The sequence below is a fragment of the Callithrix jacchus genome, chromosome 12, assembly GCF_049354715.1.
Source record: "Callithrix jacchus isolate 240 chromosome 12, calJac240_pri, whole genome shotgun sequence".
NCBI lineage: Eukaryota > Metazoa > Chordata > Mammalia > Primates > Cebidae > Callithrix > Callithrix jacchus.
In genome coordinates this window covers 53,242,538-53,270,455 of record NC_133513.1, presented here as the reverse complement: position 1 = coordinate 53,270,455, position 27,918 = coordinate 53,242,538, and the positions used below count along the sequence as shown (strand labels likewise).

Below are 27,918 nucleotides of genomic sequence, written 5' to 3'. Positions count from 1 at the left end.
GTACCATACTTTCAAAAAGAAAAACAAAGTTCTACTTAATACCCATTCCCTGACGGCACTTACTTTGATTCTTTATATTAATATACTGTGAAAAGGGAGAGTCATTTTGAATGACATTGTAGTGTCCATCTTTTCAAACTTTGGATTATGTGTTTTTCAGCCAACCACATAACCAAAAACATGCATTTTTAAATGCTAGCTGTTTTCTTCCTCTAGGATGGTGAAGGGAAAACTAAACTGTTTTCATCAGAAGTTTCAATTCAAAAGCATGAAAAACTGCAAGTGACAGCTGTGCAGATTCAGTGGATGTGACGTTTTTGAATTTCTTCAACTTGACAGGTAAACACCTTAAATCGGTAATGCTATATGCATAATACATGGCCTGTATTTTGACATCCATCATCAAATGCTGACTTGAGAAAATACGGGTTTGTACGTCAAGGAATAGCACCCATAAAGCACGGAGAAATGCAGGTCACACGGTATTAGGAAAACTGTATTTCATTACAGAACCCGCAACAAGCCACAGCATCCTTTTATTTTATCTTATTTAAAGATTCCATTTTCAGCTGTGAAAAGACTCAATTCCTTTGCATGAAACCTTCATTTAGAAATGACACGCTTGCTCCATAGGCTTCTTTCATTTTGCTTTCATATTCCATTTTCCCCTTCAGTCACCAGGCCTGGTTCCATTAGCATCTACAACTGACAAACTACAGTGGGTGTCCAAAGACATCTCTCCGTTGAAGGCCTGACTCTCCCCAACGCATGACTCCCCAAAAAAGTGTGCTTTTCTTAGCAAGAAAACTTCATGCCTCTTATTTCCCTACTCTTCTAGTCACACATTTTCAAAAGCAAAAGGCAACAACAATGACAAAATTGGTTTCCTCTTTTTCCCTGGTGTAAAGTTATGCTAAAGATGAACATAATTTATCAGCATTGTTTCTTTCTTAGGGGTCCTGATAGGGGAAAATTATGGTCAGAAATGGCAGGGCTGCCCCAGATTCCCTAAATGGACTTGGAGAGAAGTTCAGGCATCTTCTATAAAGGGATGAGGCAATCTGGCCCTTGATGCCACAGGATGGTGTCCACCCATTCATCATAGCTGCATTTGATAAGGGGACAGGTCTAAATTGTGACCCAGTCTCTAACCATCTTGCTCCCCTCCCGATTATTTCTTGCAGCCATGGCTGAATCATGGGTAGCACCCAAAGTCTCTGTACATTAAACAGCACCCTAGTTCTGCATGTGAAAGCACTGGCACATGGAATATACTACAGGGATCTACAGCTAGGGAGCAGTGAAACTGGGAAACGCTCCCTTCATTAGTTAAACTAACACTTGGGAAATTAATTTTAGAAACAACCACTTATTTTGCCAGAAAAGATGACTAAGAATATCAGCATTAGAGACATGGAATGAGAAGTCCTCAATCAGGAAGACTCAAGTTTAAATCATCCACAGCCAAAGCTACCTCCAGATGGGCTCCTGGTTCTTTAGCTATGTCTCCATAGCACTTTGTTGATCATGGCCATGAGAGGCAAGTTTTGTGCTAAAAATGACTTCAATATGTTTGTTGGCCATTTGTTTTAACATCACTAATGATCAGTGAAATGCAAATCAAAACCACAATGCAATACCACCTTACTCCTGCAAGAACTGCTATAATCAAAAAATCAAAAAGCAGTAGATGTTGGCATGGATGGTGGACAGGGAACACTTCTACACTGCTGGTGGGAATGTAAACTAGTACAGCCACTGCGAAAAACAGTGCAGAGACTCCATAAAGAGCTAAAAGTAGGACTACCATTTGATCCAGCATTCTCACTACTGGATATCTACCCAGAAGAAAAGAAGTCATTATTCGAAAAAGATACTTGCACACACATGTTTATAGCAGCAAAATTTGCAATTGCAAACTTATGGAACAAACCCAAATGCCCATTAATCAATGAGTGGATAAAGAAACTGTGATATAGATATCATGTATGTGATATACATCATATATATTTATATATATGAGATGGAATACTACACAGTCATACAACCATACAAAGGAATGAATTAACAGCAATTTGCAGTGACCTGGATGAGACCGGAGACTATTATTCTAAGTGATATAACTCAGGAATGGAAAATCAAACATCATATGTTCTCACTGATACATGGGAGCACAGCTATGAAAATGCAAAGGCATAAGAATGATACAATGGAGATTAGAAACTATTATTCTAAGTGATGTAACTCAAGAATGGAAAACCAAACATCATATGTTCTCACTGATATGTGAGAGCTAAGCTACGAAGATACAAAAGCATAAGAATGATACAATGGACTTTGGGGACTTGGGAAGAAGAGAAGGAGGGGGAGAAGGGATAAAAGACTATAAATATGGTGCAGTGTATACTGCTCAGGTGATGGGTGCACCAAACCTCACAAATCACCACTAAATGTGGTATCTGGTTTACCACTAAGGTACAGGTGGTATTTGGTTTACTCATGCAACCAAATACCACCTGTACCTCAATACCTCAATAACTTATGAAAAAAAAATAAAAATAAAATAAAACGAATAACTTTGAGAGACCACCTGACCTCCTTACACTGAAGTTTTCTCCCCACTCCAATCTTTAGTGGCTGATGTGGCAGTCTTTTGTTATCTGTTTTATTCATTTGGCATGAGGCATAAATGCCTTGACCAACTTTATCTCATGACAGGTATTCCCATTCCATATACTGTATAAGAACTTTAGGCGAGGCACTGGATTTTCATTTATTTGAACTTTCCAGATTGTCTACACAATGTCCAGAACATAGAAAAGAAATAGATTGGAATCGCTAAGAGCATGAGCTGTGAAGTCAGGTGTCCTGGATTCGAATTCTGGCACCTCCACTTATGAGCCATGGCACTATAAGCATTGTGCAGACGCTCTCCAAGTCACTTTCTTCATCCATAAACCAGAAATACCTCCTACATAGGACCATTGTTGGGATAAAATAAAATAATGTATTCAAAACATTTAGTACAATACCTGGTATGAAGCGAGTACTCAAAAATGCTTGCTACCAATATTAATATTTTATTAGGTATACAATAAGTATTTATGGATCACTTCCCTTTCCCTAGGGATAAAGAACTGAAGAAGTACTTAGTAGATTCTTAAAAAAGAATTTTCACACAGAGAAAATCCTAGAAAATTAATGAGATGGCAATGAGCAGTGTATGTGTGCGTGTGTGTGTGTGTGTGTGTATGTGTGTGTGTATGGAAAAATCAGATCAGTCTTGTGATAGAAATACAGCCCAAAATAACTAAGCACAGAGGAATCTGAATATGGGGATAGCTGGGATTTTCTTTAGGTATGTCAATAAGCCATCGGCCAGTCTTCATCTAGAAAGGTTCTTCATTTCTTACGCCAACTGCAGAATCTCTCTGGAGCCTTCCGTTTTCTACACCCAATCTCTCACTTTCCTTAATTATTTAGGGAACTCCGGAAATGGTTTTCACTACTCTCTATTCTTTCCCAACATTTGACCATAAGCACCCCTGTTGGGTTCAGCTGAACAAAATCAGCAGTGTCTGAGGTCCTTTTCATGATACTGTAATTCCAGGGTTTGGTAGCAACGGGCTTCTGCCAGGGAGGTTACGGGAGAAGGTTAAGTGTTCTTTAGTGAAATGTTCAGACTAATTTCAGTGGATGGCTTGTAATTAAAGAATTTAACACAATACTTTGCCTATTCCTAAAAAGTGCAAAGGATAACAAGGAGATCACCAAAGTTTCCTTTCTTGAATTAATGGTTTCTGGATACTTGCTGTATGCATGCAGGCAGCATCTACAAAGCATCGTGTGATTATAAAGAAAGAAGGGCTATGGCTCAGACAAGCTATACACAGGGAATGGGTAGAAAAGGGTTCCAGGACAACGTAAACCCAAGTGCATTAGAAAATGAGAAAGGCTCAATGGCATCATTTTTACGAGACTCAAAGCAAAGGCAAGAATACTCTAGATCTAAACTGGTTAATAACTGGGAATGAAGAATAGAGAGGGAAGGCTGAAATAGAGCCCCAAGAAAAAAAAATAATAGCTAACTTTTATGGAGTGCTTACTATGCACTAAATTTTGTTCATGTAATAATTTCGGTTCTCAGAACCATCCTATGTAGACATTATTGTTTTTCAGAGAAGGAAACTAAAGCACAGAGAAGGTAAGCCACTTGCCCCAGGACATACATCTAGGAATTAGCAGATCTCAGAAAGGAACCCAGCTAAACAAGTCCCAGAGTCTCCTCTAAGCCACCATGCCATATTGCTTCTTACATGCCCGACTGGGCTAAGGGTTTTTTCATGGGCCACCTTGTTTATTCCTCATAACAGTCTCTGTGTGTTTAAGGACTGATAATATTTCTATTTTGTAGGAGAGGAAAATAAGTTTCAGAGCAGTGGCGTAACTGGTTCAAGTATACTCCATTGGTAAGTGGATCTGGGAGCTGCAACCAGGCAGTCTGACCTCAGACTCCTGACACCTGTAGGCTGTGCCGCATGTCTGACTTGTGTGCTGGCCTCTCCTACTCAGGTCCTATCCCTGGCAGGCAAGTCTGAGGCCTGAGTCAGTCTTACTTTTTATCGTTTTCACTTTTAAACAATAGCAGATAACAACTGGGACCCATTGTAGTTATGCTTAACTTGCTTTGGTATGGCAGCATGCCGTACTCAGTACATATAATAAATGCTTTATTACAGTACTTTTCCGTGGGGGAAACACAAAGTACTTTCTAAATCTTCCCTAGTTAAATCCCCAAGCCTTTCCAGGGAGAGAGGGAGATGGAAATTCTTATCAATCACTTCCCCTAGAATAGATGGAGAAATGAAGGTAAGTGCTTCCCCCACCCCCATAGACTTAACATAAAGGAATTGGTTCAAATGGTGGGCCAAATTATCTTTTATTGTGTGCATATAAATGATGGTTAGAAATCCATATGCTACGTTAAACTAGGGAAATAAATTAGGCCAAGTCATCTAGGTTTGCTGAGACAGGTATTCAATATGAAGTTGTAAAAGGGAAAGATCACCTTTAAAAATGATCTATAAAGACATGTTAAAATCAAGAGAAACATCTTATATTACATCATCTATGAGATGAATTAAATTTCTTGTTAGTGCCAGGAAAAAAAATCTCAAAGGCAAATGTCAGATGAAGTGCAGATCAATAAAAATATTTTGATAAGTAAATGCAACAATGCTATTTAACACATGATTGGCAACTGCTGAAACATAAATTATCCAAATTTCTCATTGCTGCTTATGGGAAAATTATGCAGATTAGAACTTGATTAGGCTTATATCATGAGACTCAATTTGGACTTTTAATCTATTAAGCTCCAATAAATGAGGCATCTGAATAGCTCCCCTGAGCAACTACAGTAATAGCCACAGCAGTCATTTTTGCAGTATGTATTCCAACAAATTCTTCAGCAGCTGAAGTAAAGAAAATTCCATGTATAGAAGCACAATTGCTTTCTAACTTGTAGGGGAAGAAAATCCATGCACACAGGGTTGATTCGGGAAATAGATTTTTGGAAATGACTGCAAGAAAAATTCAGCCAAAGGAGAAACCTCAGTTTAACCTTGTAATATTTTTTCACAGTAGTTTTCAGTGGCTTCCCATGAAGCTAGAATCCAGAGTCAGGAAGGCCAGGCAGCTGACCATGTTTACTCAATCAAAAAAAGATTATTTACCAAGGCAGCAGTTTCTCCTGAAACTCCTCAAAGGCTACCCCAACCGGGTAGAGGTAGCCCCCACCAAGGTGCTGGAGGTCAATGTCAAGGAGGGAAGTGGGGAAATTCCCCTGCCAATGTGTGAGTCCTCTGCACAAAGCCTAATGACAGAGCTTGGAAACTGCCATATCAACAGACAGTTCTGTGAATCCTAAGCCACATTGTAAGGTGCCTTTGCCTCTTGAGCAATCATTCTCTGCTAGAAACACAAGAGCTTTGAAAATCCTCTAATCAGTTCCTCCATTCTACAGATGAAGAAACTGAGGCTTAGAGTGGAGAAGTTATTATATCCAAGGTCACAGAACCAGTTAGCAGCAGAACCAGGATAGCTGATATCTGTTGTTTTCTGTTCCTTCTTAACTCCTTCTATGCATAAGGAACCTATTCCACAGTGTTAGCTGGGGGTGCAGGGAAGCAATTCTGTCCCCACCCTGGAAACAGGAGTAGCAACCTGAGACCAGGCATCTTGACTTCATAGGGCCACAGATGGTCCTGCATCATCCTGGCTCCATCATCGGTTTAGAAACAAGTGTGCCCCGCTCAAACTAGGGCCAGTCCATGTTCTCCCCAGGACCTATGTAAAAGAGGGTAAAGTTGCTGTGGTTGCAAAGTCAGGAGCCTGTAGGTGTGTGGCTGCTGGCAAGCAGTTAGCCCACCATCGGGTGAATGAAAACAGGGCAAATGAACCAAGAGGTGGAGAGACTGAGACAGAGCTCTGTCATTGTTCAAGTTCCTGCACCTAAATGTGCCTAAAGCCAGTGGCATCCCAGTTATATGACTCTGTTTCTACTTGAGCCTTTTTGCATTGGATTTCACTTGCACCAAAATGTTCCAACTAGTACAATAACAGAACAATCTCCCTTCCCTTCATGGTGAAATGATTCATGCAGGCCTGATTTTCTACTGAAACAAATGATCACATCCTAATTTAAGGTTTCCTGCTTGTTTCCAGTGACCAGAGACAAGACCTGGCTTAATACTCTCCTCATTTCTTTCTATTTACAGTAAGTAACAATGACATTTTTAGCAGCACATTTTTTTAGATACTGTCTTTGATTAGTGCCTTGGAAGTTGACTCCACCCACTGCATAAAGTGCCCGATCCTTTTAGGGTTTGCATTTTGGGTCCAACTCAAACCAAAGCAAATTAAATGAACCAAATAAACAAAACTTCTCTAGAGTTAGTTGCCCATTCAGCTTCATAAAATATATTCAGCTCTGAGACAAGTCTCACACACATGAAACAAATTCATGGACTTGTCTCTCCAAGCAGACAGTCTCTTTCCTTAGAATAAGCTTAAAGAGCTTACTGTGTAAGGTGTTTCTCTAAAGGGTTGGTTAGGGAGAGAAAGCAAAAAAATGGGAAGAAAAGGACAAAACTAGTAACAACTTGAACACACCTAAATCTACAGATTTGAAGAAAAACCTAATATTCACCTGATATAATTTCTCCGTTTACCCAACAGCTCATTATATCAGTGCATTTTCTACAACATCTCAACTTCTCAGTCTTGCCTTCTCCTACTTCATCTTACAATTTAAAACTAAGGCAGGCTAGGTGCAGTGGCTCATGCCTGTAATCCCAGCACTTTGGGAGGCCAAAGTGAGTGGACTGCTTGAGCTCGGGAGTTCAAGACCAGCCTGACCAACATGGTGAAACCTCGTCTCCACTAAAAAGAAAAAAAAACTACAAAAATTAGCTGGGTGTGGTGGAGTGTGCCTGTAGTCCCAGCTACTTGGGAGGCTAAGATGGGAGGATTGCTTGAGCCAGAGAGGCAGAGGTTGCAGTGAGCCAAGATCATGCCACTGTACTCCAGCCTGGGTGACAGACTGAGACCCTGTCTCAAAAAATAATACAAAAACAAGACATATTTACTTGGTCAGTATGGACCAAATTACTTAGAATTTTACCTATACTTTGGCCTAAGCAATTGTACTTCTAAAAATATGTGTACAGCTATAATTTCCCCATATTAAAAATTTGGCTGCCATGGTCTTCATTTATAGATATTAAGTGACAACATTTGAATGAAAACAACATGAATGTCCAATTTTAGGGAAATTGGTTGAGTCTGCATTCACTAAAAATAATGCAGAAAAACATTTCATGACGTAGAAAAAATAGCCATGATAAAATCTTTGGGAAAAACCACAGATAACATACTAACATATATGATCCATTTTTTGAGGGCAAAAGTATTTATAGAAATAAGACTAATAAGTCAACTTTCTTATGTCTGAGCAGTAAAATTACAGGGAATGTGCATTTTTTTGTTTCTATATTGCTAAATTTTCTAAAAATAAACGTTTAATTTATGCAATGAGAAAAAATTTGAAAATTATAAATTGATTTTAAAGACCCTGAAATCTCGAAACCTCATATGATTCTCTATGGGCCAAGAGCAATGGATTAACCCGATGGATGGACACGGCTGGTTCATCTGTAAGGGTCTGAAAGGTCTTTGAGCATCCTCTTAATTTGGCAGTTGAGGATACTGAAGTTCTAAGATGGAAGTGATCAGGCCAAGTTTACAGAGCAAAGGGGCTTCAGAAGAACAGGGCCCAGAGAGAGTTTTCAGGCTTTCTAGCTCTCTATTAGTTCATCCTTCCTCCATCTTGTAAGAGCCACTCAATGTCAGAGCAGAGGCCACTTACATAAAGCACACATGGACTGTGAAGAGCCCAAGAAACCCACAATGCCCCATGCACACAGGGGAAGGGAGGAGCAGTCAGGGCTGGTTTCCAACAGACGGAAAGTGGCACCTGCTGATTCTCATCCCTGCTTCCACCACCCTTACTCACTTCAGAAACTGTTCCCCTTCTTCACTCCCAACCCAGCTCCTGCCCCTTCTTCACCTCTTCCTGGAAGTCTGCCTTGACTAACTTCTCACATTTAGTTACTTCATGAAGATGCTTCCCTTTGCCTTTTTTTCCATTGCTTTTATTCATTATTTAAAATGTATGAATTACTACTAAATATGTACCAATTACTACATATTAATGTTTAAATGTTTTTAAGCATTTTTAATTCTCTCTGTTTTATCTTCATATACCCACTGGACTCCCCAATTTCAATATGGCGTAGCTTATGCTAGCCTTTTCTTTACTATTATTATTTGTTCTTAACTCCTGTCCTGAGACTCTCCCTCTTTGCTTCCACCCCAAGAGGACAAAGTCTGTTTTGCCACTAACATGGGATCTCCTCTTTCATGATGGATCATATTTCCAGTAAACTAGAGGCTTACTATGCCAGGGAAAAGGCAGACATATACATTACAAGACAGTGATATCAAGGGGATACTAATAAAACACACAGACATGCCCCTCATTCTGCCAAGACTGTGTACCATTTTGTTTCCATTACATCCATTTTTTTCTCTTCTTTTGTGAGCATTAATCAAAGAAATGCAAAGAGCTCATTAAAGTGATAGATTGACTGAAAATGTAACCACCTTTTCATTATAAACAGTTTCTTTATGTTCTCAGTGCTGTGGGCTTTGTTTTTTAGCATTTGTCATGTAGTTCAAATGTCCTTTAACATTTAAAACACCAAATGCCAAATGGGCTCCAGTTGTTTGGTTTAGTATGAATCGAGGGCCAGCACAGCAGAAACCAGAACTCCGAAATCACAAGCAAAGTAAAACATCTACAGCTTAAGCACATAGAAAATTAAGTAGCTGTAAAAGACGGGTGCGCCAAGTGATCCAAGGTGTTTGCCATGAAATTCGGGAAAGTAGAATTGCATCACCAACAACTTTCAGCCAGCTGTCTCTGCATGCTTCTAGAGACAAGACGCCTGGCCTGAGATAGCGCCGAGATTCCAAACATTTGATAGTTCTTTAAAAGAAAGAATTTTATTTGATTTTCCCTAAAGTGTTGAAGTGTTTCCTGTATATATGTTTATGCTGGCAGGTGAATATGTAACTGAGATCTTGGATCTTGGGGTCAGACATTCCCATACACATACACACACGAATCTTCACTAGATGAGGGTTTGGTGCTGGTTTGACTCTGAGCATCTCCCTGTACAGCGGGGTCATTCGTGGGGTTATCATTTTAAGGAACAGAAGAACCCTCTCTGCCAGTATCCTATCCCGTGTCTTTATTAACAAGCATATCGAAATTTCATAGAAGACACACACACCAAATACATTAAACCCCAACAACTGTGCAGCTTGCACATCACAACTCCAGGAACAACGTCATATCCTCTCTCAGGAGTAGCCCCTAAGGCATGATTGTCCCCCCAGGAGCCCCGTACCCTCTCTGTTTGCTAATAGTCAAAACATTCATTTGCTGCTATGTGATCACAGTCTTGGCAACAGCTCTGGCCCTCAGTATCTTCATCTGTAAAATGGGAATGACTCTAAAGCCCTCTCAGCTCTGAGGTTTATGTCTCTTTCATGACCCCAAATTTAAAAGTGACCTCCAACAGAACAAGCTAGCAAAGAGAATCTGGAGGATCTCCTTTCAGACTCAATCACAAGCTCTCACACAGATCCTGCCTTTCGATTCAGTTTTATACCTTTGCTCAGAGGATGAAACTTCACTTCCCAAACTAAGGGGAAGGATGTACTTTCTCCAAAGTTGCTCTAATGGCTGAGAAGGCCATAAATAACCATTTATTAAACAAACACTATGGGCTAAAGGAAGAGAAACCACCACAATTAGGCCCCTGAGGCCTGCAGGCGCAGTACATAAGGATGGGGCTCTCATAATCCAGACAATATATAACCAGTTGTTCCATTTTCTTGAAGTTATCTTCATAATCAAGATGCCATCCCAGCCATTGTGGGCTTTAGAACTATTTTTAATTTTAATTTAAAGAGCAATTAAAGAAAGACAATGGATATGCAGATAATAAAGTAAGTGATTAGCAGCATGCAAATGACAGAGGCTTAATGATAATATGGTTCTAGTCTCCAAACGGCTTGTCGAGAGAAAGCCCTTTCTACATGTGGTTGTTCAGCTAATGTGTCTCAACCCACAATTACAACATTGCTGACACCATTAACCAGTGAAACAACATCACTTGGTGAAATCCTTGTTGTCTCATTAAAAAGGAAAGGGTCAGGTAATTTACCAACGTTGTATGTCTAGTTTTGTTGTTGGTAATTAGCAAACATTACCCAGCATAGACTCCCACTGGGAGCTGGGAAACTTTGTGAAATATTAAAGAGGAAAGCCTTTATATTTCACTGGAAAATTGAAAAGAGGTGCAGTAATATTCTCCCTGTCACCCTTCTGCATTTAGGAAAAGGAAAATGCAACTTGGAACTCTTTAATTTCAGGAGAAATATTCAAAATGTGTTGGGAAGTCACTAACCACATTAAGACCCTGGATCAGCATTGTGTACTGGTAAATTGGATCTGCATCCCTCTTTACAAAAGGGAGTTGGAGATGGGAGGAAAACTGCAAACTTCATCTTTATTGTTCTTACTTATGTTTATAAGATTAATCTCCTTGAAATAGAGGAAAGGGGCTATAAAATTTTTCTTTTTGAAATGCTGCAGGACTTAAATAAGTACCAGCATTGTTTATTCAAAAGATTACACACACACACACACACACACATACACACACACACACACACACACACCTATTTAGACCTAAAGATCGAGGAAATATATTCCAGTGATGGGACTTCCTGCCTCCCTGCTTCCTAATGGAATCTTCCCCACATTGGAACTCAGACCCTGCCCCCCAACACTGGCTAATGCTTGGTGTGTTGTCAGGGAGCAGAATGGTATCTTATTCTTTAAATGGAACTTTTGGAACATAAAACACATTCCAATAAATGTGAACAGAAAATTATGAATTCATTAAACTACTTTGGTATCTTGTGCCATATATAATATTTATATTCCAACTACTGTAAAATATGCTTTAATATCTTTAGGCAACTATAAGGACTTAAATATTTATAAAATGGCTAAAGATAAAGTATGGCCCTCTTATTCCTACATACAGATGATGTAAGGCATGCAATCAAAGACAATAACACTCTCTGCCCATTTGTCATCTTAAAGGAGCCGATCAACGTGCCATCCCTCGTGTACCATCTACATAAGAGTTGTTGCCAACACAGGCAACTCCAGAGGAGTTTGCGCCTTAAAAACTACCTAGAGTGCTATACTTCATAGAAAACAGGGCTTTCTGAAAATGGAGACAAAACAATAAATTTGCAGGTAAAACAGCTCCAAGAGGGGCTTCAAAATACTGCTGTATTTATCTCTGGGACATGTGGGAACAGGAAGCATTTTGATTTAATATTTCATAACATAGAGACAATTGCTTCCTTGCATGGTATATAATTAATGCTCATAGAAATGAGGGGTGTTTTTTAAAAAAAGTTTCAATACCTTAAATGCAAATAAATAAGGAGACACACCTGCATAATAGGAAGGGCGTCCTTTAAAAATGTGGAATAGACCCATATAATCCCAATAAAGAGAAAGCCACCATGAATTTATAATCACCAAGGGGCCTATTAAAAGTAGTTTTATAGATTAAGTGTAAAACCTCAACCCTGATGTTCTTCTTATTTACCTTCCTTGCTTGCCTTTAGGACCATGGCCTGATTGATTTTCAAAATTCTTCTGTTCCCTATGCCGATTAGGTATTCAAAGAATTGTTTGTGCCCACCTGCCTTGACCTCTCAAATGGACACCCCCTGGTTTATTTTCCCAGCTCCCACTAACTCCCTGCTGGGAACCATGTGGAAGTTGGTGAATTTCTCATATATCCTGCACTTTATAATGTCCATTATATGCTCTCCAAACCTCCTAGCAATCATGCCGTGGAAAATGATTTATTCTATAAATAAATTTCTAAGATAAATTTCTATGGAAATGTAAGCTTTAGTAAATCAGCTGCCTGGATATGAGAATCAGAGATGGTTTCCTTGAGTAAGTAAGGGACTAAACTCGGGCTGCACGTTGGAATTACTGATGCATACTTGCATCAGTGTGTAATTTAATTGCTCTGGAGTATGGCCTGAGCATTTCAAGAATGTTAGAAGTTCCCCAGGTGAGTGCAATGTGCAGCTAAGGTTGAAAACCAGTGGGCTAGTTCAGAAATAAATCTACCCATTTATGGTCAACTAATCATTGACAAAAATGCCAAGAACACACAGGGGGGGATGGATAGTCTGTTCAATAAATAATGTTCAGAAAACAACATTTACATGCAAAAGAATAAAACTGAACACTTCTCTGGCACCAAAATCAGAAATCAAATGGATTAAAGACTTGAATGTAAAATCTGAAACTGTAAAATTCCTAGGGGAAAAGCTCCTTGACAATGGTCTGGGCAATGATTTGGTGGATATGACACCAAAAGCATAGTCCAAAAAAGCAAAAATAAACAAGTGGGACTACATCAAACTAAAAATCTGCACAGCAAGGAAAACAATCCACAAAGTGAGAAGCCAACCTAAAAATAGGAGAAAATATTTTAAAACCACAAATCCAATAAAGGATTAATATCCCAACTATATAAAGAACTCATACCCAATAGCAAGAAAATAACCTGATTAAGAAATGGGCAAAGAAACCTAATAGACATTTTTATAAAGAAGATATACAAATGGCCAAAAAGTAGATATGAAAAGGTGCTCAATATCACTAGTCAGCAAAAGATGCAAATCAAACAAGATAAGTTTCTCTGAAAATGTAAGCTTTAGTAAATCAGCTGCCCAGATACAAGGATCAGAGATGGTTTCCTTGAGTAAGTAAGGGGCTAAACCTGTGTTGCTCAACTCGGGCTGCACATTAGAATCACCAATGCATGCCTGCATCAGTGTCTAATTTAATTGTTCTGGAGTGATAAGATATTAATAAAATATCACCTCACACCTGTTAAGATTGCTATTATTAAAAAGACTGGTGATAACACGTGTTGGTGAGGGTGTGGCAAAAAGAGAACCCTTGTACATTGCTGGTGGGAATGTAAACTGGTACAGTCCTATAGAAAACAGTATGAAGTTTCTATAAAAAACTAAAAATAGAACCATCACATATTCAGCAATCCCACTTCTGGGTATATATACCCAATGGAAATGAAATCAGTATCTCAAAGAGACATCTGCACCTCCATGTTTACGGCAACACTATTTACAATAGCCAAGATATAGAAACCACTGGTGTCCACTAATGGATGAGTAGATAAAGAAAATATGATCTGTGTGTATATGTACCTACACACCACACACACACACACACACACACACACACACACACATAGCGGAATATTATTCAGCCATAAATAAGACAGAAATCCTGCCATTCAACAACATAGATGAACTGGAGAACATTATGCTACATGAAATAAGCCACTTATAGAAGGACAAATACTGTATGAACTCACTTATATGTGGAATCTAAAAGTTGAACTCAGAGAAGCAAAGAGTGAACAGTGATTGCCAGGGACTGAGGTGGGGGTGGGAGGATGGGGAGATGTTGGTTAAAGGGTACAAACTTCCTGTTATAAGATGAGTAAATTCTGGGGCTGTGATGTACAGTATGGTGACTACAGTTGATAGTACTGTGTAATACACTTGAAGTTTGCGAAGAGAATAGATCTTAAATGTCCTCATGACACACACCTGGGCACACACACACATACACACAATACAATAGTATCTATGTGAGATGATTGATGTCTTCATTAATTTGATTTTGGTAATCATTTCACAACGTATATGTTTATCAAATCATCATGTTGTAAACCTTAAATATATATGACTTTTATTTATTAATTGTATCTCAATAAACCTGGAGAGGAAGAAAATCATTAGAGTAGTAAACCTCTTAAATTTGTATATAAATATTTATGTGTCTATGAGGAGGTAGAAGGAGGATCACAGAGAAGATCTGTCACTGTATTAGCTATTTAAAGGGGTACAAGACTGCTTCCCCAATTGAGAATATGTTATAGGATTCCTGGCTGAGAGCCAAAATTACTGTTTTCAAGGAAAAAAGAGGCAAAGAAGGGAAACTAAGTGCCACCTGTCAACTAGGTGGAGTAGCATGGGTTCTGCTCTGCCAGTAGCAGCTCTGCAACGGCGTCACTTCACCAACAGCAGGGATCCTGCCATAAACAAACCCCTGAGATTGGAAGTGTATGAGGTTTACTGTCAGCGAGCTGTCCCAATCCTAGCCTCTGCTTCAGAGAGCAGCTCTATTGTTTGGTGCCACGCTAGCCTATCTACTGAAGGGAGGATCCCCAAGCTAGCTGTTCATCAGCTAGTTCTTCCTCAACTCCTCTCTAGGCTGTTATAAATCTACCTTACCTGGGCTGCTCACCTTCCAAAGGTGACTTGGTTTCTGTCATCATCTATTTTCTATGCATATTTACAGATAAACAGATCAACAATAATTCTGGCTGCTAGACACAAGTGGATAACCCTAACTTGTTAGTATTTATTAATCTGGGAGTAGGAGGGGATGAAATAAAATAGTAAAATTGTCCGGTAATAACAATAACAAAAATAGCTAACATTGCTTGATTTCTCCCATTTCCTGGGTAGGAAGTGCTTTTATAAGCATTCACTCAGAGTTGTCATGTATGTTGTGAAGGTTGGGCACTGCACAGTAGCTAATCTGAGTACCATTCATATCAATGGGCACTGCATATTTGCATCTTTATGACAATTTTTTTTTCCTAGAAGATGGCAAAAAGTGTATCGTTCACACATGTTAATACATTATCACCATTTTTTTCAGATGAAAATAAGGTGTCTTGAGAAAAGAGTGACTTTTTCTGGCTTACTTACAGGTACTGTATGGATGATAGAAAGCCCTGTATCTCACTGAATTTTTATAGCCATTTTACAAGCCAGGTGCATTTAGTATTCTTAGTGAGAAAACTGAGATACAAAGAGGTTAAGTAATTTTCCCAGGCCTAGTAAGTGGCAGATCTGGGATTCAAACTCAAGCTGTCATTCCAGACCCCACATATGCAAAGTGCTACTTCCACAGCCCTTGATGTTTCATAACACTTTTCTGCAGCCATCATGTCTTTGTATTCACACACTGATCCCTCGGTGTTTTGGGTAGATTCACTTTAACACACTCATCTTCTTAGACGAGGAAATAAAATCTGGATCAGTGTATTCACATCCTGATGCCTCTGTGTCTTGGGGTGGGGTCATTTTAACAAAGTCATCTGACAGATGAGGAAATGAAATCTATTGTGTTTATCATGCCAAATTGCACATGATGGACAGAACCAGGATTTAAAACCTGTTCCTCCACCCTCCATGACTGCATCATTACTCTGACAGCCATGTTTGTGATTCACCATCATGAACTAGAGCAACAAAACCCTTCTTCCAAATTCCTCCTGCTCCAGTCAACTGCTGAGAGGAATGTCCATTTCTACATGGCCAGAGAGGCTCCCAGGAAACATTCACAGCTCCCTGGAGCAGAAAGCAAAGATATTTTCTGCCCTTTGTTGAACTTAGGAGGTCTCAGTCCTACAGCCTCAGGCCTTGAACTGGTAGTGTATAATAGTACATCCAGCAAGGCTAGTCAGAGGTTGAGGGCCAGAAGCTATTAGTAAAGGTTAAGGGAATAGGACAGTTTATACTTTAGAGACAACCTGGCCATCTGATAAAGGCTCCTACATGCAAGTGCAACATCTTTGATCTCTGTAACCCTTGTCCAGTGCCCACTTGTCAACTGAAGGGATGCTGAAGCCTGGAGGGAAAATGTGGGTTTCTAATACAGGTACTTGGCTGCTTTATTTCATTTGAGGCATGCTAAGAGAGAACAGGCTGCAAACAACAGATAGCAGGATTAAATCATTTATTCATGTATTCATCCCCTCCATGAACCTCTACTAACTGTCTACTAGGTATGAGGTGCTGTGCTAAGCATTTAAAAAGATTTCTGGCAGTTGGTGAGCGTGAGGAGGTCAGCAAAACAAGAGAACAGGCTGTTCTTTGGAGGATCTATTCAGGTGAACAGTGAGCCCACCGACAAGCATTTCCTTTGACGTGGTGAGCCCTTTAAGTACCTTGGTTATACCATTAGTACACAAATAGCCAGGTGACGCTCTGTGAAATGCTCTTGGCCTTTCCCGTTCCTGTGCCTTCTATTACTCAGCTTCAGCCCTTTCCATGTGCCTGTTGGCACCTTTACTTGTGATAATCACACTTATTTTCAAATTCTGGTCCATTTACCCTGGAGTCTTTCCCAACTACCATAGTCCAAAGCCACCTCTGCCTTCTCATGACACATTGCATGGCAGCATTCATGGGGCACTGAAAACATCTGGTAGAAAATCTCTCCCGGACATCTGTAACAAGATGCTCAGGACTGTCCTGATTTTCTAGAATTCAGAAAATAATGTTCTTTCATCACATTCCTTGAAATATAATTCAAGCATTTAAGGACTAGCTATATCCTTAAGTGTTCAATAAATCCAGAACTAAAGTCATTTATAAATCAGCTGACTTCTTTGCAGGGCCACTTTTTTCGGTTGTTTGTTTTTGTTTTTGAGATGGAGTCTCACTTTGTCTCCCAGGCTGGAGTGCAGTGGTGCAGTCTCAGCTCACTGCAACCTCCACCTCCTGGGTTCAAGTGATTCTCCTGCCTCAGCCTCCGGAGTAGCTGGGACTACAGATGTGCATTGTGCCACCATGTCTGGCTTATTTTTGTACTTTTAATAGAGATGGGGTTTCACCATGTTGGCCAGGCTGGTCTTGAACTTCCAACCTCAGGTAATCTATCTGCCTTGACCTCCCAAAGTGTTGGAATTACAGACATGAGCCACTGCACCTTGCCTCAGGGCCACTTTTTTACTTTTTTTTTTTTTTTGAGATGTAGTTTCGCTCTTAAGAAAAGAAACAAAATTTTTAAGACTGCACATGAGATTTTGCCTTTAAAGAGTGGGTAAAGACAAAAATGCGCTAAATGGCTGGCTAGACTTATCTGACAGCTTGAGGCACGTGTGCTTGAATGAAATGGCCCACACTATGAACAAAGAATACACTGGAATGTTCCAAACCCTCTTTCGTTAAGTTTGTGTGTCAAAGTTGTTCCATACAACTCATTTTATGTTTCTCTCTCTTTTGCCTGTAGAACCCATTATCCCTACAACAGCATAGACCATGGAGAGAACAGGGGCACTAACCTCAGGCATAAGATGCAAACCAAACTGACACGCAGGATACGGTAGTTACCTGTCTTTATCCAGAATTTAACAGGAGTCCACAGGATTATAAGACTTCCTTTACTTGTCTCTGATTGTACAGCTGTGCTTTCCCCCGATAAGACAATTTCTCTGGACCATTTTCTGAACCTAGGCTTTGGGCGCTACAGCGGCCTCTTCGTTCTCATTTGCTGCCTACCATGGAAACTTCCACTTGAGCATGGAAGGAGTAAATCAAACCTGAAAATAGTCTGTAAGTCTCTTCTCAAAGAAAGTAACGGCTGAGTCTCTACCCTTTCCCTGAAACCTCCAAAGTCCAGTCTATATTAACAAGGAAAACAGAAAAGAAAGGCTCCAGCGGTCATACTGGCCACAGAGACAGGCTAAGCAGAATGCTTACATTCCCCCCATCTCTCCACCTCCCGATTTACTCATTTGTCCAGTGGTTCTAGCAAGGAAGACTCAAGCCAACAGAATCCTAGTATCTCTCATTGTTGGAACAGCTAGGGTCAAGGGCTCAAAAAATGGGGATTCATGGAGACAAGAACCATTGAAAACAAACTTCAGGCCCTTGGGTGCAAGGATCAGTTATAGGAGTGAGGCTGGCACACCTTGAGCACCTTTAATTCCCTTGAATGTTTGTCCTGGGGGTGCCCCCGGGACCCTTGAAAGCATATGTATAGCTTCAGGCCCGTTCTCATCAGGATAACACTTGCCTTTTATGAGACAGGCTGATGTGCTGGGAAAAGCATGGACTTTGAAATCAGTTTGGAGATCAACTCCATGTGCTCTTGAGTAGCTAGGAGGCTATGGGAAAGGTGTCCAATTTTCCTGAGTCTCTGTTTTCTCATCTGTGAAACGGAGGTGGTAACTCTCCCTCAGCAGGTTGTCAGGGAGATTAAATAAGATATGATATAGGAATGTGCCTGGTGCATGGCTCACCTGAAAAAACCATTCCGATTATTTTAAAAGAGGCATTCACCGGGCACACAAATTTTGAGGAGTAAACTGGCAGGTGAGAGCCAGATGCTGAAAAGGTAAGTTCAGTCCAACCCCAACACCACCCCACATCTGCTTTGTGTCTCTGAAGCTAAGATTTCCCTTCCCTGAAGTTGTCCCAAGCTGGGCACAGGCTGAGTGGGGACGTGAATCTGCTCTGCATGCAGTTGCAAGGAAAAGATTATTTTGTCTGTTTTTACTTTTTCTTCTGCACATCCACTCCCCAAGGAAGTCCTTCATGTATGGAGGGCATAAAACCCTCCATAAAATGAGTTCAGAAAGTAGGCCAGGTCTCACAGTCTCCTGTTACAGTTGCTGCTGTTGTTTTGCCTTGTTTCTTTTGCTAGGAATACATTCCCAGAATGGTAAATGGCAGGGTTAAAGAGTATCTCTCATGTGATGAAATATGCTGTATAGGAAAAATTGTCCTAAGTTGAAGTCATTTAGAAAACAGCTGCAATTGCTGCTTTGCTGAAATACATCTGCACCTGAGATTCTTGTGATGAGATTCATCTTGTGATGTCCACAGAAGAAATGTAACAGGGCAGGCCCCTTTCTGTACTTGAGACCTGCTCAGAGCCCTACGCCAGATTTTCTTTATTGTTTAGTAAGCTCTTTTAATGAAATGTACTACTCTTATTATAGAGGACTCAAAATAAGATCTAAATCACAAACCAATAAAAGAAAATTATTGGGTTGGGTATCTAAAGTTACTACCTAGAGGCTACTCCAGTGTGGTATTTATAAATCTCTAAACAGTTAAGTATAATTGTCTTTCTGCTTTTTGGGACGGAAGCCAAGAGCAGTTTCAGTTACAACGGAAGAAAAATATTTTAGCTTTGAGCTTTGTTCGTTCAGTGGGTATAAAGAGAAATGGCTTCTCCCCCACCACCATTTCAGAATTGAGAGAGAATATTGTGGTAATGAAATGTTATATGGGAGCAGCTGAAAAAATGCTTCTCTGATTTCAAGGAGGGGGAATGTATGTGAGGATACATGTATAGGTGTGTCTGCAAGGAAGTGTGAGCAGCCGGGGGGCGGGAAAGCCAGGATTGTGGGAGAAGGCAAGCTCTGAGATAAAAAGGCAGGTGTGAAAGGGTGGCGTGGAAGTTGAAGATGGGGTGGTCTGTCCAATTAATGGAAAAGCCAGATGTGCAGCTGCTCACCCCAATGCCGTCCGCTCCCTCTCTTTAAACACAAAGACAGTGCTGTTCAGGAAGGACATGAACACTTCCAGTAAAAGACCCATGACCCCAATCCTGCCAAACAGCATAGCTCTTCCTCTGGAGTTATAGTGCAGATCGTATAAAACACAGATCCCTATGTAATAAAAATCAAGAACATGCTGGATACCCTTAGCTACAGAGGACCACAGAACTCATCTCTACCAATCTCCCTCCTGTCACAAAGAGCCTGTCAGTAACTCTCCTTTGGCAAAGGGACAGTCAGGGATAGGAGGCTCACTGCCTTTTCAGGCGGTCCATTCTATTCTGGAAATGTCTTCCTTATGTTGGGCTAAAATCCTGTCCTCCTTAATTATTAACCATTGGCCCTGGTTTTTGTCCAATGGAGCAGAAGATTAAATGGCCCTTTAAGCTGCTGGCCTCGTTCTCTTAACCGCTTGGCAAGTGACATGTTGTCCAAGCACTACCCCATTCTGGTTGTCCTATTTACAACATTCTTTTATTTCTCAAGTTTCTCCTTCAAATCTTCATAGCTCTTGACACATTCCCTCCTATCCCAACAAGGATGAAACAATCACTGCTCATAAGAAATGGTGCTTTTATCACCAAGGTTTATCTTGTCTGTCTTTACTGATCATTTGAAAATTAACATGCAGAGGTCCTCAATGCATTCTATCCTGTGAGTTGGATCCTAGAGTTCCACTTTAGGAAGATCCTTTTAGTTCTGCTTTTTGCCATCCAGTAATTTAGAGATCCTAATCCACACTGTCTCACACAAAGATAAAAGAGAAATCACATTTTCTTCTCTGGAACAGTAAAAGACATCTCAGACTTTAGGATAGGGAAGGTGTACCCTATGCCCCCAATTAATGCTATCTCTCCAAGAACGGCTGCCATACTTCCAAAGAAAAATGTCATTCCCTACTTCAGGCTCTTAACCTTTGCTGAAATGCAGAGAAAGGAGAGTGCCTGCTTATATGTGGATGTTCATTTAGTGTAACTATAGCTCCAGGTCAGGGAGGGCAGGAGGGAAGCTGTATGTGTGTGTGTGTGCGCACGCGCACACGCACATGTATAAAAAGGCACAGAATATGGAAAAAAGGCAAGAGGAATAAGGCAGTGGATATATGTCTTGGGTTTGACATCTTGGCTCCTCCCTCTCCTGGGACATTCGAGGCAGGCTCAGCTTTTGGTTCTCTGGCTTCTACCAAAGGTTCCATCTACCCTCTTTCTAAGATGGTCCTTATACTTCTGCCCTGCAATTCTCTTGCCTCCCTCCCTCTCCCTGAGGCTCTCCTTTGCTCCTAGAGCATGAACAATGAGCCAGATCTCTAAAAGCAAACTTTTCCTGAAGTAAGGACTTCATTTCCACCCTTCAGCTTTTCATGCCCATCTGGACTTTCCACTAAGCCCCCATGGAAACAAACCATGACTAAAACCCAATCCTCCCAGCACTGCTTTCTCCTGCAGCCTGTCCCTCCCCTCTGCCATCTCTGACCCATGGAAGGAAGCACACATCCATACAGACTGTTTTCTATCTATAGTGACTCCTGCTAGAACCTCCCATTCTTTTTCCAGTCCAAGGTTCAGGCTTCCATCTGGATAGCCACCGTTCCTAACCAGAGTCCCTGCATCCTCTTCCTTTCCATCCCAAACAATGCTTCATGCGGCTGCCAGATCCATCTCCCTAAGGCTCAGGTCCAATCCCATCACTCTCTTGCTTTGAAACCTTCTGTAGCTCCCCAGTGCCTACTGAATTATTTATAGCCTCCTAACTCATAAACACATACAAAATTATTTATAGCTTCCTAACTCAAGAAAGGAAAGAAATTCCTCAATGCCCAACCCACATTTCAGCCTCATCTCTCCCTGCTGCCTTACATGTACCCCATATTGGTCACAAATTGTACTTGTCCCTATCCGTCTAACACATCCCCAGGGACCTCCCCACTCTCTTCCATTCACTCTGACTCAAGCCAGCTCTCTTTGTCTCCACCTGTTATCTTTTCCAAGCATGGACTTAATTAGCCTTTTCCCATAAATCTTTGATGACTCCCCCAAATGCAAACCCTTCACAAGACAAGTCTACTCTCTAAGACTCCACTGTCCAATATGGTAGCCACTGGCTACGTGTCACTTTAAATTTTTGTATTTGTTAAAATTAAATACAAGGAAAAATTTAATTCCTAAACACATTTCAAGTGCTTCATGGCCACATGTATTCAAGTCATCCACAGATGCTACCCCTGCTTGAAAGCCTTCTCAATTCCTCGAAATATGTAAACTGAGGAGCCCTTTGTATTCCCCTATTTCTAGCCTCATCCTTGTCTCCTTGCACTGTCACTGTTTATGGGGATACCTCCTCCAGTCCCCTGAGTCCTGCAAGCATTGTGAGTGGCTGAATCCAAGCAACCTTTGGTCCCCTTTGTGTTCTGGGCCTTTAGAGAGCCTGATGTACGAAGAACATCAGGCTTTATTCCTTTTCCTCTTCCTTAGGAGTTACCATTTCAGGAAGGGTAAAAAGCAGGAAAAAACTACAAGCTCCTCGTTTCCAAATGATATGACAGCAGAATGGGAAACGCCATTGCATGCTCCCTCTTTTCAGGTATGAATGGAAGCAGGTTTGAGAGTGGACCCTGCTTCTCTCTGCTCACCCTTTCTTCCAAGATCAGACTCAGTTCTTGTCTTTTCGAACCACAGGGAAACAGTCTGGCAAGAGCCACTGTTGTACCAACTGATTTAAATTGAAATGTTTTCCCCAGATAAATGCGTGCTAAATAATACACCAGCTCTCCAGCCAAAGGGAAGTGACAGGCACTCTGTAAATAAAGGCACTTAGTTGCTGGTAAAGAGCTGTAAAGTGGTTCTGAGCTGATGTTTGCTGACCAGCAAGAAGCAGCTTCATCTGCTTTATGTAATTGTCACTGCAGTTTTGCCTGCTGTATATTAAAACTGCATCTCATAGACCCGACTGTCACATCGGATATACCATCCGGCTTGGGGTATGCCACCTTCTTCTGTAATTGTTTTTGACAACAAACCATCACATCTTGGATCTTTTCAGAAAGTGCCTGGTCCAGAATCCCTAGGCTGGGTCAGTTCTGACACCATGTGGGCTAGAAAAGTAACATCAAAAGGGAATTTGAAAAGATAACAGAAGAGAAAAGAGGGGCTTTGTTAGTCTAGGAGCCCTAATAACATGCAGTGGCAGCTGTCCAAGGAAGGCTCTACTTTCTCAATGTGAGGGCACATTTTTCATGTTAAATTATATCGTGTTAGGAAATCTTTCCACAAAGTTGCATGCATATTCTGACTCAAGAGCATGACATTTGTCCTGAGTCCACATTTCTACCCAGCTAGGTTCTAGAGACATGGAAACATAGTTATCCAAACAAAGCCTAGCATGGGGCTCCATAAAGGACCACAGAATACATAAGAATGAAAGCAAGGGTGTCAGTGGCCAAAAGTCTATGCAGTTATCACTCAGAGGAAGTTAGATTTGTTTCCCAAAATGGTAAGTGTAACATGAAATTCCCAGCACATTGGGAGGCCAAGGTGAGTGGATCACCTGAGGTCAGGAGTTTGAGACCAACCTGGCCAACATAGTGAAAGCTTGTCTCCACTAAAAATACAAAAATTAGCCAGGCGTGGTGGTGTGCACTTGTAATCCCAGCTACTCGGGAGGCTGAGGCAGGAGAATCACTTGAATCTGGGAGGTGGAGGTTGCAGTGATCTGAGATCATGCTATTGCACTCCAGCCTGGGCAACAGAGTGAGACGCCACCAAAAAAAAAAAAAAAAAGAAAAGAAAGAAGAGTAACATGAAATCCTTTTTGTTCCCCATAATTCCTATTCCCTTGGAGCTTGATCATGCCAAATACCCCGATAAATAATGACAAACAACATATCTCAGGCCAGTAGGCACTCCAGTTAGTCAAAAGGGTGGCAGATACAGAAAGGCAGGGAATCTCAGCTCACAGACTCAGTTCACAGGCTGGGAGGAGCCCAAGGAGCGGGGTGCTGGGTCTGTGGCCAGAGAAGTGAGCACTAGGGAAGGGGTGACTTCTCTGTGTTGATGGGTCCCACTGGACCACTGCCTTTGCAAGGCTAATGTGTCACCAGAGAACAGTATCCAAAAAGGAGAGGAGCAGACAGACAAGAAACCAATGGGATGTAAGGGCTTGGTGGGCCTAGAGCTCTGACACTCTTTCCTAGGGAGCAGAACAGACTGCTGGCTAGTGAGAGACAGATGCTCTCTTCCATTCCTCACCAGGGGTCTATGAGAATCACTGCTTAAGCATAGAAACACATCCTCTGCCTTCTTCTGTTATGTGTGCAGTCTTAGTCGCCACTGTAATGAACACCATAAACCGGGTGACTGATAGACAACAGAAATTTATTTCCCACAATGCTGGAGGATGGAAAGTCTAAGATCAAAGCCTTGGCACATTCAGTCCGTGGTGAGAACTTTCTCACAGTGTCCTCACATGACTAAAGGGGTGAGGGGTCTTTCTCAGGTTTCTTTTCTTTTCTTTCTTTATTTTTTTAGATAAAGTCTTGCTTTCTTGCCCAGGCTGGAGTGCAGTGGCGTGATCTCAACTCACTGCAACCTCCGCCTCCTGGGTTCAAGTGATTCTCCTGCCTCAACCTCCCAAGTAGCTGGGACTACAGGCACCTGCCAGCATGCCCAGCTAATTTTTTTGTCTTTTTAGTAGAGATGGGGTTTTCCCATGTTGGCCTAAGTGGTCTCAAACTCCTGACCTCAGGTGATCCACCTGCCTTGGCCTCCCACATCATGAGCAACCATGCCCGGCCTCAGGCTTCTTTTATAAGACACCAGTCCCATTCATGAGGGCTCCATCCTCACTACCTCAACACTTCCCAAAGGCCCCACCAGCTAATACCATCACCTTAAGGATTAGGATTTCAGTGTATGCATTTGGCAGGGAGTAGGTGGAGGGGACAAAAACATTCAGACCATAGCTGTGTGCATGTGTGTGTGTACAAAAGAAAGAGTGCCTTTTGTTTTTTCTTTAGAGGAAAAATGAGCTCTTTTTCTTTTTCCTCCATATCTCCTGCCAAAACCTATTTTTCTTGCTTATCTTTTGCTAAAAAAGAATAAAGAAGGCTTTGGGCAGTGGGGAGTGAAAGAATTGTTACCAGTTTGGCCTTTATATAGGATCTAAGAGGCTGGGATAAAGTTTAAGAGAGCTGGAAGGAACACCTACATCAGATGCATGTGTAACTAAATTATACACTGAGATTCTAATCTATGGCCCTGGAAAATCGTGATGATTGAGTTAGGAGGAAACAGGCATGTTGGGGAAAAGGAGTGTTTTCCTGCCTCCTCCTGCTGGCTTCTGTCTCTACTTAAAGGGAGAATCACTGCTTCTACTTTTTTACATTCCCCTTGATGGTTCACTGCTCCCCAAGAAAGAAGCATCTAACAAGGGTTAGTCATGTCCTGTTCATGTGAAGGTTTACTGTGCTTTAAAGGGGTGCATTTGAGTTGCCTGGGGATCTTGTTAGAATGCAGATTCTGACCCAGCAGATCTGGGGTGAGCCATGAGATTCTACAGTTTTAACAGGCTTCCCCAATAGATACCTGTACTGGCGCTGGGCAGAGAGGACACATATTGAAGGTCAAGGGCTTAAAGGCAGGAACCAAATGGCAGCTTGCCTCTTTTACTCCCTAGAAGGTCAGCCTGCTGTCTTCTCACTTCCTTTCTCACCTGGGCTGTCTGGGCAGGAGGGGGTCTCTGCCTCTGCAGGATGCACCTGGGAGTAAGAGCGCAGGGCCTCTCTTAGGCCTTGACATGTCGTTCTGTCCTGCGGGCACAGCTGAGCAGGTGGATACCAAGATTGAGATTTGGGTGTGGTAGGGAGGATGGTGGCATGGAGAGGTCAAAATTAGGCTGCAGGCTGTATTGGGGTGATGTCAGAAGAACAGAAGCTACTTCATATCCAATACAAAAGCAGAAGGTCCCTTAAGCTTGACCAGAAAGTGCTGTGAACTTCAAGACTCTCAGAGAAGCCACAACCCCTCTCTCAGTTACCAGCAGTGAAGATACTTGCTCCCAGAAAGCTCCTCTGAGAGATGATTTGAACCTGGGTCTGCTAAGGTCTGGCTCCAACTGTCTCCAAAGAATCAAAGCCTCCCTTTCTCCTCCACTTTTCAAATCTCATCCCAATGCCCCTCTTCCACCAGCTGACTCTGCCCAGAGCCATGCAGGAAAGAGGATTCTAGGAATGATTGTTCCTGGATTTTCTGCAATGCTAAGCAAATGTTAGAAGGTGGTGGTGGTGATGTCAAGTTGACAAAAGATAATATAGCTCACAGATCTAGGATGCATGATCCAGCTGAGCTTCTAGAAAGCCTGGCATGACGTGGAGGAGGTCAGACACTTGCCCAGCTATCAATAAGGTGGTGCTTCATATGCCAGTAGCCATAGTGCTCAAGGACTGTGCTCCTACAGCCTTTCGTCCTGGACTGATGGGATTCAGGTCCTCATCAGGCAGCCCATGCCACCCGCTTGTAGCCCTTATGTAACAATGATCCTCCAGTTCATGGCAAGACTACACGGAGGTGTCACTCAAAGGAAAATGCTCTGCATCCTATCCTGCCAGATGCTGATTACGGAGGTCGTCTGTTATGAAGGTTTTGCTGCATTTCCTTTCTAAGACTCCTAGACATCTTTACTTGTAACCCCCTGTCCAGGATCCCAAAACAAATGACAGGAAAGACTGGGGCCAGAGTAGGAAGGCACACATGTGTCACTTAAGGTTGCTTTGCCTCCTATAGGAAAATGTGTGGTCTGACAAGTGTCACCTCTTGCTAAATGACTTTTAGTGTCCATAGAGTTGCCACTCTCTGGAGAGCACCATCCTTTGGTCAGCAGAGTCCTAGAGGCAGTTCTAACAATAGCAAAGCTTAACACTTCCATCTCAGCTCAATGGCAAAAATATATTCTGGAAGGAAATGGTCGGAATTGTGCAGCCAGCATCTTTTCAGTGCTCTGACATTTAGCTGACACTGCCCATGAAGACACTCTTTGGGAAAGCTGAGGGGGTGGCCATTTAAAGCGTTGTTTATCCTCTGGAAAGGCAACTTAGTCAGTGTGTGGGTGACCAGGTCTCAAGCCTGGACCCCAGAATGGAAAGAAGGGGCAGCAGATGCCCCTTTGAAAGCCATCCCGGCGACCGCAGGTTTCACTGCCAGGCAGGCTGATGTGAGCCTCTTTGAATTACTGAGTGAAGGATATCCCTCTTGCCAGCCGCTGTCCCCCGTAGGCACAGCAAAGAAGTATTACAGGCTGTCCTTACCTTGGGAATTAGCCTGCAAGACCCCGATGCTGTCATCAAACTGCATAGATTTGATGTTGAGCGACGCCAAGATGCATTCCTTGTCCTGCAGCGAAGTATCATCAATATTATTCTGATTGGCTGACAGGATAACGCACATGTCACAGAGGTTGATGTTGACAGCCCTTAAATCAGCCCGACTTAATGGCGTACCCTTTGGCATAGAGGAAAGAAAAAAAAAAAAACAGAGAGAGAGAAAGGAACAAAAGTGAGAGGAGAGGGAAAGAGGAAAAAAATAAAAACAAATTAAAGATTGAGTCAGAGCTTTGGGAAATTATTTAACAAGTATCTTTTTTATGCCTTGACATTAAGCTGGCCTAACTACATTCAAGGGAATAGGAGCTGTGTGCTAATCTAAAGGGTAGTTGGTGCTGATGGCAGCATTTTAAGCTTGCTCTCAATACTCAATCAAGCTATTACTAACAAACGCGGGAGAGGAATAAT

The 27,918-nt window shown here is 41.6% G+C and overlaps 1 protein-coding gene across 47 annotated transcripts in view; it reads right to left on the bottom strand.

The window, feature by feature from the left end:
* Positions 1 to 27,918, bottom strand: part of KCNMA1 (potassium calcium-activated channel subfamily M alpha 1) — a 767,226-nt gene that overhangs the window by 45,936 nt on the left and 693,372 nt on the right. For all 47 annotated transcript variants that reach the window (XM_035266161.3, XM_054242917.2, XM_054242918.2 and 44 more), the window contains one exon: positions 27,436 to 27,628. In XM_035266161.3, the coding sequence (XP_035122052.1) occupies positions 27,436 to 27,628 (193 nt within the window). The remainder of the gene's footprint in view (positions 1 to 27,435; positions 27,629 to 27,918) is intronic.